Genomic DNA, 18,456 nt, shown 5'->3' with positions numbered 1-18,456 from the left:
GGAGGCTTGGCCCACTTTACACAGCACATCTAAGTTAAAGTTTCAAGATCTAAGCCACCTCTTTCCATTTTGTAACAGCTGTTTTTCTGTCCTTTCATTAAAAAAAAGAAAAAAAAGGAAAGGGACCAGTGTAGAATAGTTAAATAAATAAATAATGGCTCACAAAACCACAGTGGAGGAGCCACTGCGAGTCCTGCCAATAAAAATGTTCCTTCTCTTCAGGGCTGGCTAAACAACTGAAAGTGTTTCTAATGAACTGCTGGCAGCACTATCCATCATTGCTGCAAATGGATTCATGTCTCCCTAAAATAAGGATAACTATTTATCTGTAATGCACAGTAAGAAATTAGGAAGTATTTAAGGCTGAGAAGTCTAATCCCTCTCTTCTCCCTACCTCCTCAAAGCCTGGTTTTATCCAGGCTTCCTTGTGTAAGGATGATTAGAGAAGTTTGACTTTTCAAACAGTTTCAAACTGCTCCAGTGCTAATGAATCAGCAGCATGAGTTTGAAAAATAGTAGAGCAGACCAGACATTTGCAGTGTGATTTTAACATTACAAACACCTGACATTATGTTTATCTTCTCCCCTTTTTTTTGGTCATTTGCTACACTGCCTTGCACCTTACCTTGAAGTAGTTATAGGCTGTTGTTATACATAAGCAAGATGGCACATTCATTAGACATAGAATAACTGAGTCCCAATAGCTGCTTAGGATCTTTGAAGAGACTATTGTGCAAATAATAGAAGTCTACTGTAAACAGTGAAAAGGAAGAAATGTTTTTCAGCTCTAGAGGAAGTGTGAAAGTGATATCAGTAATCCCTGGTCAGAAGTCACCTCTGAGGGCTCGACTGATTACAGATAGCTGCTATCTGCAAAGACATATCCATGTGAGGGCTGTCTTTAGAACAACAAGGATCAGAAAGGAATGCAGAGACAATCAATAAAACATGCCTACAAATAATAAAAGAAAACACTAACTTCATTTCCAGGACCTCTTCCAAATGTTTCCTTCTTTCAGCTCGTAGGTTGGTCAAATGGGTTTCCTTCTCAGCCAAAGACTGCTGTGTAGAGGACAATTTTGCTTTCATTGACTCCAGCTCCTGTTTGACCTTCTCCATAGCCATCATCAGCTCTTCTACCTAAAACATTTTTGGAGAAGACAGGAGGAGAGAAAAATTATGCAGTGTGACCAGCTGAAACTTACTAAATGTCACAACTAAATTGGAACACACAAAGGTTACCAGGGCACGGATGCTACTCAGATCTTCTGCAGGCTGGAGGCATCATCCAGTGCTGTGGACAGGATGATCAAAGCAGCATTACATCTTAGGAATTAACTTAGTTTGGTCACTGCAACATAACCATTACAATACAAACCTTCAACTCTTCTGTATTTGTTTTAGAGAATGTACCAAAGGGATAAGAGGATTGTCTGCATATGTTAACACTAGCCTCAACAAAAAAATGCAACGTATTAAATGAAACACATTGATAATATACCAAAAGGATCAAAAAAGTTCACTGTAAATGATGCCAAAAGAGAAACTACATGTACACTTTAAGAACATTTCTAAAGCAGGGAGAGGAATGGGTTCCCATAAAGATGTGAGGCTACTTCCCTGAAAATACCATTTGAACAATGCTTTTTGGCAAGTGTTGGGATTTAGCAACATAAGACAGTCAAAGAGTTGCTGATGGCAGAGAAGTACAGCAGAACAATACTCCTACCTTCAGAAAACTGGAAAGGTTCAGAACCAACATGATTATAAATTCTGCCAAATATTTTACACAAATGAAGAGTCATTTCATTTTGCACTTGGAACACATTCTGTCTCAGGTAAAATTTATCACTAATTAACACGCAACATCACAATATGTGCTTAAATCTAGCTACATATAGCATCCAAAAACCTCTGGATGTGCTTTAATAATTTTATAATACAGCTTAATGACACACATTACTTTCACTGACTTCTGACATGAGAAATGCATGTAGGTTTTCTCTTTCCATCATAACCAAATGTTGATAAACGATTTTATAATGTACTTTCAATGGCAGAAACGCAGATGCTACTGCTGCACAAAATCAAGTATTTGTATAAATTTAGTATGAAAACACAGCACTACATTGCCTTTATAGCCCTCCGTAACAGTCAACTTTTGATCTATCCTGGAAGTGAATTATTGAATTTACAACAAGCTCAATTTCTACCTATATGTTTTCATAAGGAGAGCTGAGTATGTCATTTGCTATACAGGCGGTGTAGGAGGGAAGTATGTAACATGCTTTAATAACTCCTGTACTCCTAAAGGCAGAGCTAATAACTCAGGACAAGCATGGATAATAAGACTGGTTTTCATCCTCAATCGGTGACAGAGCAAGAAACATTGCAATTGAGAATTAAGAGATTTTAAAAATCTAGCATAGACATAGCGCAGTGTTTACTGCAGAAAGCCTTTCTACTTTCCTTCAAATGCAGCTGCCAAAAGGCAGTATTCTTATGCTTCACAAACGAAATAAAAAAATTAAAATATGCAATTGTCATAAATTATTCAAATGTACAGCCAGCAATTAATCTGGTAATCAACAGACCAAAGGAGAATCTCAGTGACAAGCAGTCCAAACTGGCAAGCATGGATATAATAACCAAACTTTCCCTGTTTCACCAGTGTTTAGTGTGCAAAACAAGATCAGAAAATCTGCCAATTTTTAAAACTAAGAGAAAACTTCATAAAATGAAACAGAGAAAAACTATCAGGAAAGAATTCAAAGAAGAACCGCAGAAATTATGAATAGCAAAAATACTACTAGGATAGAAACTGATTCTTAGAAAAATGGTGAGGTAATGAAGGTGCACTTGTGCATCATCGGCTAGGGTATGACTTTCTGCTTTCTGTGTGTGGATCAGAAATACCTACATAGACATTTTCCTTTAAACTGAAAAGATGCATGCCAGCTATAAGCCCCTGGGCTTGAACAGAAAATCACCTCCAATCAACAAGCCCCCAGACAACTGCAACAGTCAAAAGGGCCTGTGTAAATCTGTCAGCTGCCAAGATAAAACCATCTCTGAAGCAACATCTTCTCCATAATCAGGTCTGAAATATTTCTGACAGGCTTCCTCCCACTGCCAGCCATCAAGGTCTGTGATGCTGACACTGAAGGACTGGCTTGCCTTACGTAGATCTCTAGTGTAACAACTCTGACCTGTTTGGAAGACATAAGGAGACTAGAGCCTGATATCTGGGACAAGGCTCCTAGGGAGAGGTGGCAAGGACTAACTCTGCAGGAGTATCTCCTAGTTGTTCTTATTGCAGGTACTTTATCTTTTTCTCATCGCTCTATTTCCTAACTCTTTTAATTCTTAGGTTATAGTTTGTATTTTTGCAGGCCAATAGAAAATTGATCTAATCATGTATTAGGAATGGCTGGAATGTGAGTAGCTTTTAAACTGTGCCAACAACTTGGTTCACAGAACTGTCATTACCTTCCAAGCTCTCCAGCAAAGGCCATTTGTCATGCAATTTACTAAAGACAGAGTTCACAAAAATGGTGATGATTCTATTCACAGTAAAGACTTCACTGTCCAGATTCACCAGGCTGCAGACGGTCTGTGAATATATTTCAATAAAACTTCTACAAAACAAAAACATTTTATATGGCAGCTTTTGGATCTTAGTGCAGACCTATCCCACTAAGCAGTCCTGTGAGAAATTATAGAGGAAGATGCACTGTAAGCAAACTACTTGCAATGCACATCTAATATAACCTATACAAAAACCTTCACATTTACCCTTTAATTTTGTCCCCTGAGAGCAGCTAATTATTTAAGAAATAAAAAATTTTTGCCAAAACCGGAGCTCTTGGCACACTGAGACATTTTCAGAGACATGCTGTTGACATTTTCAATTTAGCTGTGGGTAAGTTTGTGCCCTGCCAGTTGTAGCTACAAAGTCTCCACCCATTCCAGAAGATGCAGAGAGTGAACTCTTGCTTATCTTTGCTCAAATGACAGCACATAAAGCAATCTTTGACTGTCTAGGACTTAGACACAATTCATTTTTCTGTAGACAGGCCATAAAGGTCTTCATGTATTCTGAGCAGAGAACTTAAATGGAGACTTGTTTGTTCATCGTTTTTAGGCCTTAAGTGACCTGACTGGATGATAGCTTATCTTTAAGGAAGAACATCAAGCTGAAATAAGTTTCCATTAGAGGAGAGATTTCCTGAGAGACTGAACAAACTATGTGAAAGAAGGCAAAGAATGTCAATTAGACCAGGATGGGATTCACAGCAGCAGAAAAGGTAAATGTCAAGATAGGACAAATACTTTGCATAGTATTACATCTCCTTCCTTAAACATGAAAGCAAGGTGAAGACAAACGGCAGCGAAATAGGAGAAGTTTATTTATCATATCAATGACAGCCCGCAAAGAAATGATTTAATAACAAAAAAAACTGAAGCTCTTTTTAGGAGCCTGTCTGCCATCTTAACCTCCCTGCTCCTACAGACTGTCATTTCAGGCTCCTGCAAGTGCAAATCAAAACCCAGACTTTTGCACAGACATGGAGATACCACATTATCTCCAAATATGTAGTGGTTCCAGTAAACCTTTCTGGCCATTGGGCAATGTGAAGTCAGGGACTTGGCAAAGAGCTTGGTCAAGTTCCCCAAAAGCCAGTAAAAAGATAGGAAAATTGAGAAAGGGACTGTATATACAAAGTATTACTGAGGCTGGAAATCCTACCAACCTCTGTACTAGTTCTTGGAGTGATTTCTGGTGATCAGGATAGGAAAGCTCCAATTCCCTCACCTGTAACATGAGAACTAATGCACTGCTAAGAGTTCCTGAGACACAGTATTTCAGGCCAGGAAGAATGCTTATATCAACTGACATGACTGTAATTATTTGCCTGTTAAAATCAGAGCCCAAAGACTCCAACAGACAGATGGCTCACTAATGGAACCTCAGCATCCCCAAACAGAATATTTACATTACAGTATAGTGGCAGCTACCTTTTTTCTTCCCATTGTGAGCTCTCCTGAGTGATAAAGCATCACCTGAAGATAACTTTTCTACTGCACAGAAAATTGGAAGAGGCTTCTCTAGCCCTCTCAGGAAGATAGTTCTAGAGCTTAATTTTCTGCTAGCACCTTTTCAAAGAAGCAGAGCAATTCTGGGTCGTGATCCAAGCCACAAATGCATCATGAATGCTGATAACATTATGTAATTCACTACAGTGTGACTGTGCAACTCTAGAGAGACAATGACAGATCAGTATATCCCCCCAGTCAGTATGGGGGGGAAAAAGAGCACAATGCAGAACACTTGAAAAAACACTTGCAGGGGCAGAGGCTCTATTTTGAACTGGTAACCCATGCAATCCATGTTTATAGGCTATGAGCACACCAAGAATGTGGGAAAAGCTAAAGAATGCACTGCACAGACACCACAAAAGAAAATGTTCTAGTCTCAAGTGATAGGATATGAATGCATCTAAATTCACATGCATATGACTGGCATTAAAGATAGCAAATCACTGGTACACTATATAAAAAATACTTTGTTAGGCAAGGCTTTTTCACACCTGTAAATTATAAATTTTTACAGAAGAGACTGTGTATCTTATTTTGTTTTTCATCTTTTCATAGAATGGTTTGGGTTGGAAGTGACCTTTAAGCACCATGTAGACCAACCCTCCTGCTATGCCCTTCACTAGATTAGGCCTCTCAATGCCCTGAACACTTCCAGTGATGGGACATCCACTTCTCAGGGCAATCGCAGTGTTTCACCGTGCTCATTATAAAGAGCTTCTTCCCTATGTCCAGTCCAAACTACCTCTCTTTCAGTTTTAAACAACTGGCCCTTTTCCTGTAACTAGAGACCCTGGGGAAGACTTTCTTTCAACTCCTCTTTTTATACTTCAAGGTTGCAATGAAGCCTCTCCAGAGCCTTCTCCAGACTGAACAAGTGGCCCCAGCAGGTCCATGTCCTTCCTGTGCTGGGAGCCCCAGAGCTGGATGCTCCAGGCAGGGTCTCTCCAGAGGAAGAGACAGGCAGAATCCCCTTTCTCGACCTTGCCAGTCTGTCATTAAAAGTCTCCAAGGGCATGACAAAGGGACCTGACTATTACACCAAGATCCCTACTCCTAAGCTGGAGATACAGTATTTTAGGTCAAACGTAGGGAAACAGTTTAATGTTTAATTACGCATCTGGAATCAGAGGTTTCTTTTAATGCTTCTGACTGAAAGAAATTCAAGTTCTTTCAATATACATACATACACCAGGCTATGGGATAGCTGTTTATTTTCACTATTGTGTCTCAAAAGTTCCAGGCAGAATACAAAATGCTGAACTTTCAGAGGACACAGGTACAAATACTAACCAAACAAGTAATTTTCCATGACCTGTGTATAAGTCAATTGCTAGAGATCTTTTCAATACCATCTCAGCAGACCAACAAGTATATTTAAAATTATTTATTTTCTAAACATAGACCTGTTTTGTACTAACAAGAAATTATCATTGCAAGACAAAATGTAACAAGATTTTTTGCACAAAAGTAAAGGCAAGCAAAACATCTCGCAGATAAAAGCCAGTAGAAAGAAAATGAGAAGTGCTGAAAAAATAATTAACATCTCTTGAAGTGTCACTCTCAGGTGAAAGTCTCCTATCTATCTACAGCTCTTGAGTTTTTAAAGTATTTTTTATCTCACTATGTACATTGCTGAAACAATAGACTTCGAATTTCCGCATTATCTTTTACTCAGTTGAACTGATCAGACTGCAGAGAAGGAAGAGAAATAGACATGAAAAAAAAGAAAGGCAAAGACAAGAGACCTGTCTCTGTGTAAGAGACAGGTTTGGACCCCAGAAAAATTTCCTAGAACAGATGTTAAGACATGGAAAAAGCACAGGCCAGACTTGGGACTCAGGCATGTAATTTAACTGCCTCCAGTAACATATTACAGGGAGAAAGCACCGAGTCTGACATAACCTGGATTGCCAGCAGAGCCAGATGGTTTGCTTAAATCACAAGCTAATAAACCTTTACACAAAATAAAAGGGAAATGTATTATGGTTTCATCATAGTCCCATTTTTGTTAAAGCCATAGGGTGGCTTTAAAGTACTCCTAGTATATCCAAGACACTTAACTAAATTCATGGCTATTCTGAATTAAGGGAACAAACTTCGAATTCCCATAGATACTGGGAAAACTGTTAGGCACAGCTTTTTTTAGAGCTAATAATAGCAGAGGAAAAGGAGAGAAATCAGTAAACAATCACAAGAAAAATCTTCCTGTCCCTCAGTAAAATTATACTGTAATGTCTGATTTGTAAGGTAAGGACAGTCCTCAACCACAGAATACTGAAAGCTCTGCCCCACTGACAGCAGAAGGGTGTAAAGCAGGATGGCTCTGTCCCACCACACAGGCTGGAGCTCTGGCTTCAATGCAAGCCCCTTTTACTCAGCACCAGTACACAGGACGCAGTAATTAAGATGTTTCTATACATCATTTCTACCTGCATCTCAAAGAGGATGCCAGACTTGCAGCCTTTTGCCAAAGTCAGCTGTGTACAGCATTAGAGGACTGTGGCACACTGCATGTGAAGGAGTTCTGTTTGAAATAAAGAGGAGAGTTAGTGTCAAAAATGGCTGGTGGATTACCAGCTCTCCAGAGAAAAGGGAGGGTCCTTTGAGCATCTGTAATATACAGAAGTAATTTTAGGGATGAACTTTGTCTTTCTTTACATTAGTGTGTGGCTTTCTTAAGTCTTTGTGCCTTCGTTTTTTAGGTTTTTTGGATTTTGTACATTCAGCATTTCTGATAAAATGAAGAGTGTCTTGGTGTCTTAGCAGAACCGGTGCCACTATTCTGTTCTTACCTTATTAAATGGGAAAAAAGGAGATGAGCAAGATAAATAGAACAAAAGCCTATGGTCTGAAAAACTACAGGATACTGCAGATTAATGCAATTTTTCTTATCACCGTGAAACTGAGATATTTGGACAGCTGATGTCTCTTATTTCCATGAGCTGGTCTCCCAACAAAAACTTCATTATAAAAAGAGCATCTGATAATAAAAAGGAGTTAATGCACTGTATTGCTCCTTGCTGTCTCCAGGCAAGGAAGAGCACTCATGAGATTGACCAGACATCTAACATTACCATGCTCCTCCTGCAGAAGCCACACAAATATCAACAAAGAAGTCTCTGTCAAGGGGTTTCTTACTTGAGTATTCATCAAGAGCTTTTTGCTCATACTCTGAGAGTACTGAGTTTTTTGCACAAAGTAAGAATCAGGATTCACAGATGCTTGGAAAAAACTCCTAAGCCTTCAGGACTCCCTAAGTCACAGCTGTGTCCTGTAAGGCTGTTTGGAGGTAGCTTTGACAGTTATATCTCCTAAATGTGGGCTATAACCTACATAAATAAGCAATAGCGTACTGCTGGGACAACAGCTCTTGAGAAGGAAACAATAAATGCCTCTGCTTAACACAAACAAAATAATTGAGTCAGACCTTAAAAAAGAGTGACAATTGAATTCTGATTTCTACTGAGGAAAATAAATCTGTTTTAGTCAATGGTATCTCAAGACTGTAACAAGTTACAATTATATTTCCACATTTTCCTCAAGTGAAACCATTATCCAGTGAAACATTCTCATTATGTTTTTTAATCCACATAACCATACCAAAGGAAGCTGTCCTATTTTACTTTACAGGGACCTATAGTCTCATGAAAGTGTCTTGTGTTTATCTTCCATGGCTAGCAATTCCAAATCCTTGGGAATACAGCAGCAATCACTAGGAATAACCTTGAAAAAAACCTAGATTTTGATAATCCGTTTAGAATCTCTACAGAGGTAGAGACACTAAAATGCAGAACATGAAGCACACCCTGTGCAGCACTGCACATATTTATTTGGCACAATTTATCACATCCAAACAAAATTCTCTAGATCTGTGGTTAATTCATGATACTCCAGCCACAACTCTAAACATGGCCATTTCAAAGTAAATTGCCCTTTCTTAGGTTACATCTACTGCTGCTAAGGTAGAAGTGAGACTAATTGTCCAAGTATTTCAGCAGCTTTTTAACTGCTTTCTGCAGACCATGCTGATTTCCATTTTGCAGCATTTTAGACATTCTCAGGTTAACTAGGATATGTCAGTGTGGCAGACAGTTTAGACCTAACTGAATAATATTCAAAGTAAATATTTAATGCTATGCTACACAGCACAGCAAAGATTGTCAATTTATAGAGCACAGATTGATTTTCCAAAGAGAAAAATTCTAGGATGATGTATTAACTCACTACAAGCAGTGAAAAACGTTATGCTGATTCCATACACAACTTTAACACTCTTTTCCCAAAAGACATTAAGGATCATGAACATAAATAAATGAAAGCACATGCACTGCCATGTGAAGGTTGAACATGTGGCAAACTGAAGAAACACAGTCTCATTGGCAAACTCAGGAAAGTTTCCACCTCCACAAACTTGTGGAAGCAGATCTTCAGCATTTTAGTTAGCAGAACCTAACTACAATAAATAAAAAGAACTTCCACTATTTGGAGCCAACTGAATTCAGGCTGAATATTCAGTGAAGGGCTTGAGGGAATCTGATGGTAAACAGAAGTACAGGAAAGTCTGGAAACTTTTGTGTGAGTAGGAAATATTTCAAATGAAGAGGCATCCCCAATTTAATGACCTTCAAACTTGTCACTCTTCTGTGTTTTTCTATATAAGAGAATGCTATGGAAAGGAAAATAATTTCTTTTCATGCACTTCATAGATTGGGGGGGCAAATCAATTATGTCAGAAAAAGAACATGTATTTTTCAATTAATGAATATAATGTTCAAGTCTAATGAGCTTTTCTAATGTTTTAATCTACGTATTATTGTATCATGCATTTAAGATCACAGAGAATGCAACTGGAAAAGAAATTTTAAATGAAAAAAGCACAGGACTAGCTTAAACAAATATTAACATAAGTGTTTGCATGGGTCCTCACAATTCCAAGCAAGCAATAATCTAACCAAGTCTGCAAGAATTTTATTTTCTCTTAAGCCACAACAAATAAAATGCTGTCTAGAAGTAGGTGCTTAAGAAAATAATATAACAGGCAGAGAGATGCCAAGACAGAGCTTTGTCTGGAATACTTGACTTAGTAAAAGGCATAATGTGAAATCTGTATTTCTCTATTAAACAATAAAAAGGGGTGAAAATACAGAAAAAATGATCTTAAAATCAGTACTTGCACCAAACATATATAACAGTTTCCATCAGTATTGCTCATTTTATTGAATGAAAAGGTGAGTTATATGGAGAAATGCTCAATGTATATTTTGCACAGAGGCTTTCAGTGTCCCCAATTCTCCTGAAAGTCATCAGATTTTGACTACTTTGCAACCTTAAATGAGAGCAACGAATCAAAACAAAAACAAAGTCACAATCTCTGGAGGAATTTAAAAGACAAATAGATATGTGCTTAGGGACATGGTTTAGTGGTGGGCTTGGCAGTGTTAGGTTTGAGTCTATGATCTTGGAGGTCTTTTCCAACCTAAACAGTTCCATGATTCTAAAAGATTTAAAAGAGTTTTTTTTTTTTTGTCTATAATGTTAGAAAAAGATCTCTGCCTCAAAGTCATTAGGCATGATTTTCTATTCATCATTTCTCTCTGTATTCATTCTTCCCATCTGGAGGCAAAAAACCCTCCAAAAAAAAAAAAAAAAAAAAGCCCCCAGCTCAGCACAGCTGAGGAAAAAAGACTGAAAAGATTCCACTTTTCCACCTCTTTAAAGGTACATTACTGAATGAAGAGGGAATTGCATACCAAATTGCCTCTCCCTTTCAGGGAGTGTGACTCAGTACAAAATCTGCGTATTTTTAAAGGAAAAGGTTATGTAATCCATTTAAATATCTGGGGAAAAGAAGTAACGTTAGGGAAACGCAGTGCTCCTAAAAATTACTGCAAACATAATCACTGGCAGGGACATAATGGACAGTGAACTTCAGTTACCCAAAATGTTTTCTCTAACCAAAGCAGAACAATCAGATGAAAGAGTAAAGTAAATTCTTGGAAATCAATGGCAAGATTATACTTTAGGCTGACACTGACTTAAAAACCTCTTAAAAATTCTATCAATAAAACAAATTAAAATATAATTTTTAAACACAGAATATTACTTAGTATTAACTAAGTACTCAAATTACTTTGCACATGTACATATATACACACACTCAACAGCCAAAATGATTTTGGCAGACTTTTACAGAAAAGAGCTTTTCAGAAGATATTCAAGAGAAGTTCAGCCAAAGAAACGTAAACTCCCTAGAACAATGTTAGAAAAAAAACTCCCGCACCTTCACTCCACTCCCAAGCCATACCTTGTATTACTGCCTTGATTTCCAATCTCTTAGTTCATCAAATTTCTCATTAGGAGATACAGAAGAAGAGACAAAAACATTCATTAGAAGCAAATTGTCCAGCATGTGTTACAGAGTAGTCAGAACTCTGATGTTTCTGTAGTGCTCAGGAAACATCCATAGGTAAGTGGTTCCTGAAAAATTCCACTTTATATTTTTCATTTACAGGGACCTGTAGGAATTAACTTAGTGTGTCTGAAATTGTGCTGTGAAATAGTTCCAGTTATTTCTCAACATATGTGAGAAAATATTTCAGATCTACTTCAGTAACAGAATGGTCAGCAAAAAAAGATAGGTGTTTTAATTTATTTTGTATTTTTAGAAGGTACTTGATAGGATAGCATCCAATACATGGTAAATCTGCTGTAAATGTAGTTCATATTCCATTCTTACAATGAATTGTAGCCTAACAGTATTTGCTAGAAAGTTAAAATCAGAATGGTGCTGTGATGGAAGTGCAAATGACAGGTTCCATTCAAAAGTTGGTGAGAATTTCCGTACAGTAATTTACAGATAAGACAGAAAAGGCTCCTGGAGGCTCTACATTCAAACCCTCGCAGATCTCACATTCACAGTAGGGAAACAAAGAACTGTGAGGGAGGTTCTGGTTGTGTTATTAACCTATCTCCTCTTTATTTTTCCTTAACAAACAGATACCAATTTTGAAGTAGGGATACATGATAGAGAATTTTGGGAGTCTTATTATCAGCATATTTTACATGTAATGTATACCTGAAATAATATTAATCCCGCTGAAATAATTTATAGAGATAGTGGGAGAAAGGAATGAGCATAAGAAAATACATTTAAACAATGCATTATTTCTACAATATTCAGTCTTTTATTTTTTCCTTAAAAAAGGAAAGCAGAAAAATCTGCCCTGTGTAGGATAAAAAGACAGTGTATGAGCACAGACGCAGCTATTTATAGGTCGACATACTTAACCTCATTTAAAATGTCTCACTGATAACTTCAAAAAACGTTGATGGAAGCTGTCAAGATCAGACTGCCAAGTTAAAAATTTCAGTTTAAGTAACTACTTAAGGAAGGAAGGAAGGAATGATGAGGTAATGGTCATTATTTTATATGTTTATTTGCCATTACATTTTAGGGTAAGGATTTAAATGTTAGCTGATACTATACAGAGAGTGCATTTAAGCAGGAGTTGATATTGATGAGAGAACAGAGCTGCAGTACCATCAGCAGGAATGTTATTTAAATTATATAAAATCTTCTGCTTTTCAAATTTGAATAAAATAAGCTGGAGAAATTTATGTTGTGGTCAGGCAACGCACCATCTCACTCAAAGAAATAGGATCCCACTGTAAAGGCTGCAATAAGTTTCTGGTAAAAATGTTTTCAGTAATAATACTAAGCAACTCCTGTCCCCACAGGTCAAGGCTTCCTCAGATGTCCCCTCAATGGGGATTCATGAACCAGGGCAGTGAAGTCCTTCACATGAAAAAAATCCCTTCAAAAAAAACAAAACAGTTTTTAACATGAATTAGGTCACTGCTCCATTTCACAACACAGCCCCAGAACGACCTTGGCTGGGGAAACAGCAGGGATGTGCACTCAAGCATGGGGATGAAAGTGAGCAAGGAAAAGGAGAGCATAAAGTATCTTAGATCAGAAAACATTTGTGAACTATGCCCTCCAATAAAGAAGGCTTAAAATGCCAGTAATCCTACTACTGTGCTCCTAGAGACAAGAACCTGTCACTAATTATTGTTTGACACTGAGTCACAGAACTTGAACTTATGTTTCACTTTGTTCCACAAAAAGCTGTGAACTTTCTCTACCACTCTTCCATGAAGATCAAAGCACATCCAACATTGTCCTGGGAATGGTGCTGTTATTAGGTCTCAGTTCATACAAAGGATAACTTCCTGCTGCAGAAGAAGGGATGGTAAGAAGCACCAGTGAAAGGGTTTGTGAACAAGACAGGGCATCTTGTCAAAGAAGACCTCCAACAATGTTTCCTAGGGAGCAAAACTACTGCTGTATTTCTGAGCAGGGAAAAAATTCTATGTACTTCCCCCCCCCCTCCCCCCCCCCCCAAGGAACATAACAATAGCTTTTCTTAAATAAACTCAGATTTGGTTAATGCAGAAATAGTGCCTGAATCTGCACTTACTACCTCTAATAAAAAACCTTTATGATAGAAGTATTTATCTGACAAATCCTACCTTCAGCCTTATGGGAGTACTTACAAAGAAGTCTGTATACACCTCCTAGCTATCTCCACAGAGGACTGAACTAGTGGACCCAACCACAGTACTACATAACCCCTCAGCTGTAAAGAATTCACAATGGTATTTACACAGAGGATTTAGCAGGTGCACCATCAAAACCAGGTGACTACTATTAGAAAAGCTTGAAGAACTTTCAAGCCTTCCCATCTATGCAAGACTGCCTCATCTGCTTTCTGTACAGCAGGGTTTCTGCTATACAGATCAGTAGGGATAATAAAACTATGCCAAATTCAATGGGGGCACTGCTCCCAGCAGGAAATGCCTGATTTTATTCTTGGGAAAGATGAAAGAAAGAAAGAACAGGTCTAAAATCCTGAAATAAACAGAAAGCTTTAGTCAGCAGGAGACATCTTGCATACACAGATTGTATATTAACACAGTTAACCCACTGTCACAGTTGATACACACTGACAGGATATTTTCAAACAATGGATTAAAGAGAGCACGATTTTAATCTATAACGGATATATGAGAACCATGAAATCTAAGGTGGCTTTGTGGACACTGTAATTCAAATCTGAAGCCTATAAAATAGCACAACACCACACATCATGAGATGCTGGAGGGAGGGATTACACAACACAAGGCTACAGTAACTAAATATTGGGGCAGAGGCACACACAAATGAGATGTCCTCATACCTTGAACCACCTAAAGCCAAAATGGTTGACCTCATGCACTGATTCATTAAAAAGCTTCAGACAGGCAGTGAAGTGTCAGAATGGTAGAAAAGGAGATAAACAAGAGAGGAAAGAAAAAGCATGCAATTAAAAGCCAATTACAAACAGTCTGAACAACATCAACATTTTAAAAAACACACATAACTCACACTTGGTCTAAGAACATTCGTAACTTGTTTTATGGTTTGTGAAAGTCAATGGATTTGCCATTGAGAGTATATGGAACATGGAGTCTTGCATTTTAAAACTCTAGTATTACCTGTGTTTGTCCTTCAAAATTCTACAAAGAACTTCCACAGGACATAATTAAACAAAGAGGTCATTCTTTAAAAGTAATTGAAGGAATATGCTGAAAATAATATGCTGAATAACTGAAAAACACTTGAAGAGAAGTCTCCTCTGCACCTTGGAAAAACCATTCTAAAGACACCTGACTGTATTTAACTGATACCAGAACAAAATCCTATTGGACAAAGTGGGGCACAGCAGATCTCCCAGTGCTAATTAGAACAAGACTGCAGATCCTTTGCTGTTGTGCTGATTTGTTGCTGATATTTAAAAAACCATAATTGGTCTGAGATGGCAGTATAGTTCTGTTGCAGTAAGCCACTGCTATTATAGATAACTGCTTTTTTCTTCCAATACTGCTGCTCCCATTTCATCATCCTTTTCCCACCTTGCTTCTCTGTGCACTGCTACACCCCAATCAATTTCTTTTTTATGCTATTATGTACCAATATCCACCAATCTTTACTCACAAAACTTACTTGTCTTGGCTCTCTTTCTCTCTTCTTAATATATATATATATATATATATATATATATATATATATATATATATATATATAATGATATTTTGTGTATTCTTTGAGCACCAGCTTCTAGGTGCTCAAAGGATATTGAAATGGTCACTTTGTCTTGTAACTTAGTGATTAAAATATTATAACATCCTAGGCATCAAATCACACACAGTTTGATTACTTTTATGCCTCGTTACAGAACCTAGTGCTTTGTAAGATATGTTTTCCTTTCAAGGAGATGTAATCTTCGAAGTGGGATTCACTACCCAGTTAACATTTCTATTTCAAGAAAATTTTTTAAAAGCTACAAGAAATCTGGAAAGAAGGCATTCTTGAAAGTGAGTTCCATCACACTGTCTAGGATCCTAAAATACAGCAACCAGAATCATCCTCAATACATCTATCAGCAAACAGCTGAGATTGACTCTAGCTCATAGAGAGACAATTGCTATATTCAGGAAAACTTGGATTTTTACTTATTTTTCATTAAAGCCTGTGATACAAGAACACATGATAAGAAAAACCTCTGAAAAATGTTTTGAAATGCACTTGGTCAGAAGTGTTGTTAAGTAAATAACAAAGACGAGGCAATTTCTCCATTGAAATGCAACTAACCAAATACTCCTGTTTGCTTATTACCCTAAGTATAGTGAAAAATACTGAAAAGGCTCACAAAAACTAAGAGTGGCAGTTTCAGCTACTGCTTCACAAGCTTTATCAAAATCTCATGGATTTATTCACAACTGAGGGTATGCTTTCTTGATGATTACTTACCTGAGCTAAAATCAGGCATTCCCATGATTCTTCAGAGTTATCAGTGGCACAAAAATCAATTAATTCAAGTTGAAAGTTTCTACTAGTGGCTTCAGCACACAAGTATGTATTTTCTGTGTGCATGCTTGGGTGAAGCCAAGAGATTTGTCTTTTTAACCAGCTGCTTTGCAAGTGCAAGGAGATTGTGGTCCATAAACACGACCAGGCTAATAAAAACCATTGTGTTTCAAATACATTCAATGAACAAGACAGTAAATCTAAGTATACCTCACAGACAGGAAGGCAGCTTTGACAGGCAAGGCAGATCAGAAGAATTACTACTTAAACCATTATTTCAAAAGCTCGGGATACCTTATATTTTGACTTTAATTTCAAGAAAATCTAACCTATGAAATACAACTTACTATGAAGGCTTTGCAGATTTTATGAGAGCTGTTACCTAACGGTAGAACAGACAACAAGATCATCAAAGCTGTGTTTCACGCAGGAAAGCAGGGAAGTTAGTACTTTACTGTCTGGTTACTTTCCTAGGAGGGCTACCAGTGACTTTACAAGATTGCAGACCTGTTTCTCAGCATTGATCCTGGCTGACTCCTCTTGTGCTAGCACCATTTCCCGCTCTGCAGTTATCTGAACACTTTCTCTGAGTGCCTCTTCCAATTCTTCAATCCGATCATCCTTTTTACGCAGATTGTCCTGGAAAATGACGGGAGACTGGGTGAAGACGACTTGTTTGGAAGTACAGACTTTTAACCAACTAAGTTTTAAGCCAATCAAAATGTGCTTCTCCCTCCCAAGGCATAAGTGCAGGCAAATAATCTTCACACAAAGGAAAGAATGATGAAGCAAGAGTAAGAGGAAGATCACAGTAAAGAAGGAGAAAGCCAGTGAAGCAGTATCTCAAATCAAGAGCGCTTGCTTAGTGTGGCTATACCACAGTCTTGTCAGATTATACAGCACAGAAAAGCAAGGACTGTTGGAAAATAAGGATTAGTAAGCGGTTCTGAAGAAGCAGAGAAGCCAGAAGTGGCAGGAAGGTAGCAGGCATTCAGAATTGCCCATTTGCTCGCACATTTGCAGCAGGTGTGGTAAGAAGGGAAACAGAGCACTGCACTTTGGAATTCGCCATTTCCAGGTTAAGAGGGAAAAAAGCAAACACTGACCCAACAGAGTTTTCCACTGTTCATATTAAGTCTTAAAGGAAGTTTTACACCCAAGGCTCTCTAGGAAATACGAAGGACTCATCTGGGCTGTCTGAATCTCAGACATTCAAGTATCAAGACTCCCTAAAAATTTAGGGAGTTGTTCTTTGATTAAGAGCATCTTCACAGCTGTGAGTTCAGATGTGCCTTATATGTTCAGACTACTGAAGAAAACTTACTGCTCCTCAGAAAACATGTTTTATTGGTTTCTACAGGCAGCATGACTTAAAAATACATATATGCAAAATAATGGTATTGTTATTTGTAAGGGAGACTCTCCTAACTTTAGTCTTACGAGGAAAATAAATGTGTCTCTCCTGCTACTGCAGAATCAGCTTCACAGAAGGCTGCATAGCAGGCTGTGCATACATGAATGCCCTGGACCATGGCTGCTTAGCAAACCCACTGCAAGGGAGCAGCTTGACAGAACATTTCTGCATTTCTTGTCTTGCAGATTGGTTTAGCTCATAGGGCTCCGATGAGATATTAATGCATATTGAAGTTAATACATGGCTTTTTAGCCATCTCAGTAGCAGTGGAAGAATCAAAAACACTTTTATTTGTAGGCATTTTGCTCTTTTTCAGATGTACCTCTTTGGCTTCTGTCCTTTTGTATTTTGGATTGTAATTTTCCACTTACACCAAAAGAGTTTTATACCATATAAAGAATAAGGAAAAAAAAGACTGACTTGGGAAAAAAATTGTCGTTGCAGCCTTCATAATGAAAAACTTAGTCACTGGAGTTTAACAAATGAATCTGACTTATGCCTTTATTCCTGCTTTCTAGGTCCATACCCCCAAAAATAGTTGTATGAAACCCATTTCCGACAGTCTCAAAACTGCCTCTTTCAGTCAGTGTTCAAGCAGAGATGCAAAGCTTTGTAGCAGACTAGTGCAGGACATCTGGCACCACTGCCCTGTTAAAAAGCAAGGCTGGTGTTCAGCCACCAGCACGGGTTGTTAGGCTTTGCAAGCAGAGCAGCTTTCTGCTGATGGTTACGTTCCAAGGTGGATTCACAGGGCAAGTAATTGCTGTTTTCTAAAGAAACAAGTGGAGAGATCTACATTTCAAAAACAGGAGTTGCTTAGCATATTTTCATATTTTCAGAATTTTAAAGGAACACTGATAAAAGCTTCCAAAACTACTTTATGGTTATGATAAGTGTAAATGATGTCTCATCAAAAAGATGAATAATAAGGTTACAAAAAGCTCTGCAAGGAATACTGACCTAGGAAATATTTATTTGCCTATCTGCATTACAGATATGAATGAATTATGAACTTCATGTAATTATGAACTTT

The 18,456-nt window shown here is 37.8% G+C and overlaps 1 protein-coding gene across 3 annotated transcripts in view; it reads right to left on the bottom strand.

The window, feature by feature from the left end:
• The window catches only part of ERC1 (ELKS/RAB6-interacting/CAST family member 1), a 257,407-nt gene that overhangs the window by 91,265 nt on the left and 147,686 nt on the right, over window positions 1-18,456 (bottom strand). For 2 of the 3 annotated variants that reach the window (XM_062490995.1, XM_062490996.1), the window contains 2 exons: window positions 16,517-16,648; window positions 980-1,140 (listed from right to left, as the gene is read on the bottom strand). In XM_062490995.1, coding sequence (XP_062346979.1) covers window positions 980-1,140; window positions 16,517-16,648 — 293 coding nt within the window. The remainder of the gene's footprint in view (window positions 1-979; window positions 1,141-16,516; window positions 16,649-18,456) is intronic. The other variant, XM_062490997.1, reaches the window with a different exon arrangement.

The sequence above is a fragment of the Cinclus cinclus genome, chromosome 4, assembly GCF_963662255.1.
Source record: "Cinclus cinclus chromosome 4, bCinCin1.1, whole genome shotgun sequence".
Taxonomy (NCBI): Eukaryota; Metazoa; Chordata; class Aves; order Passeriformes; family Cinclidae; genus Cinclus; species Cinclus cinclus.
The sequence above is the reverse complement of the archived record's forward strand: the minus strand, read 5'-3'. Positions and strand labels throughout refer to the sequence as shown.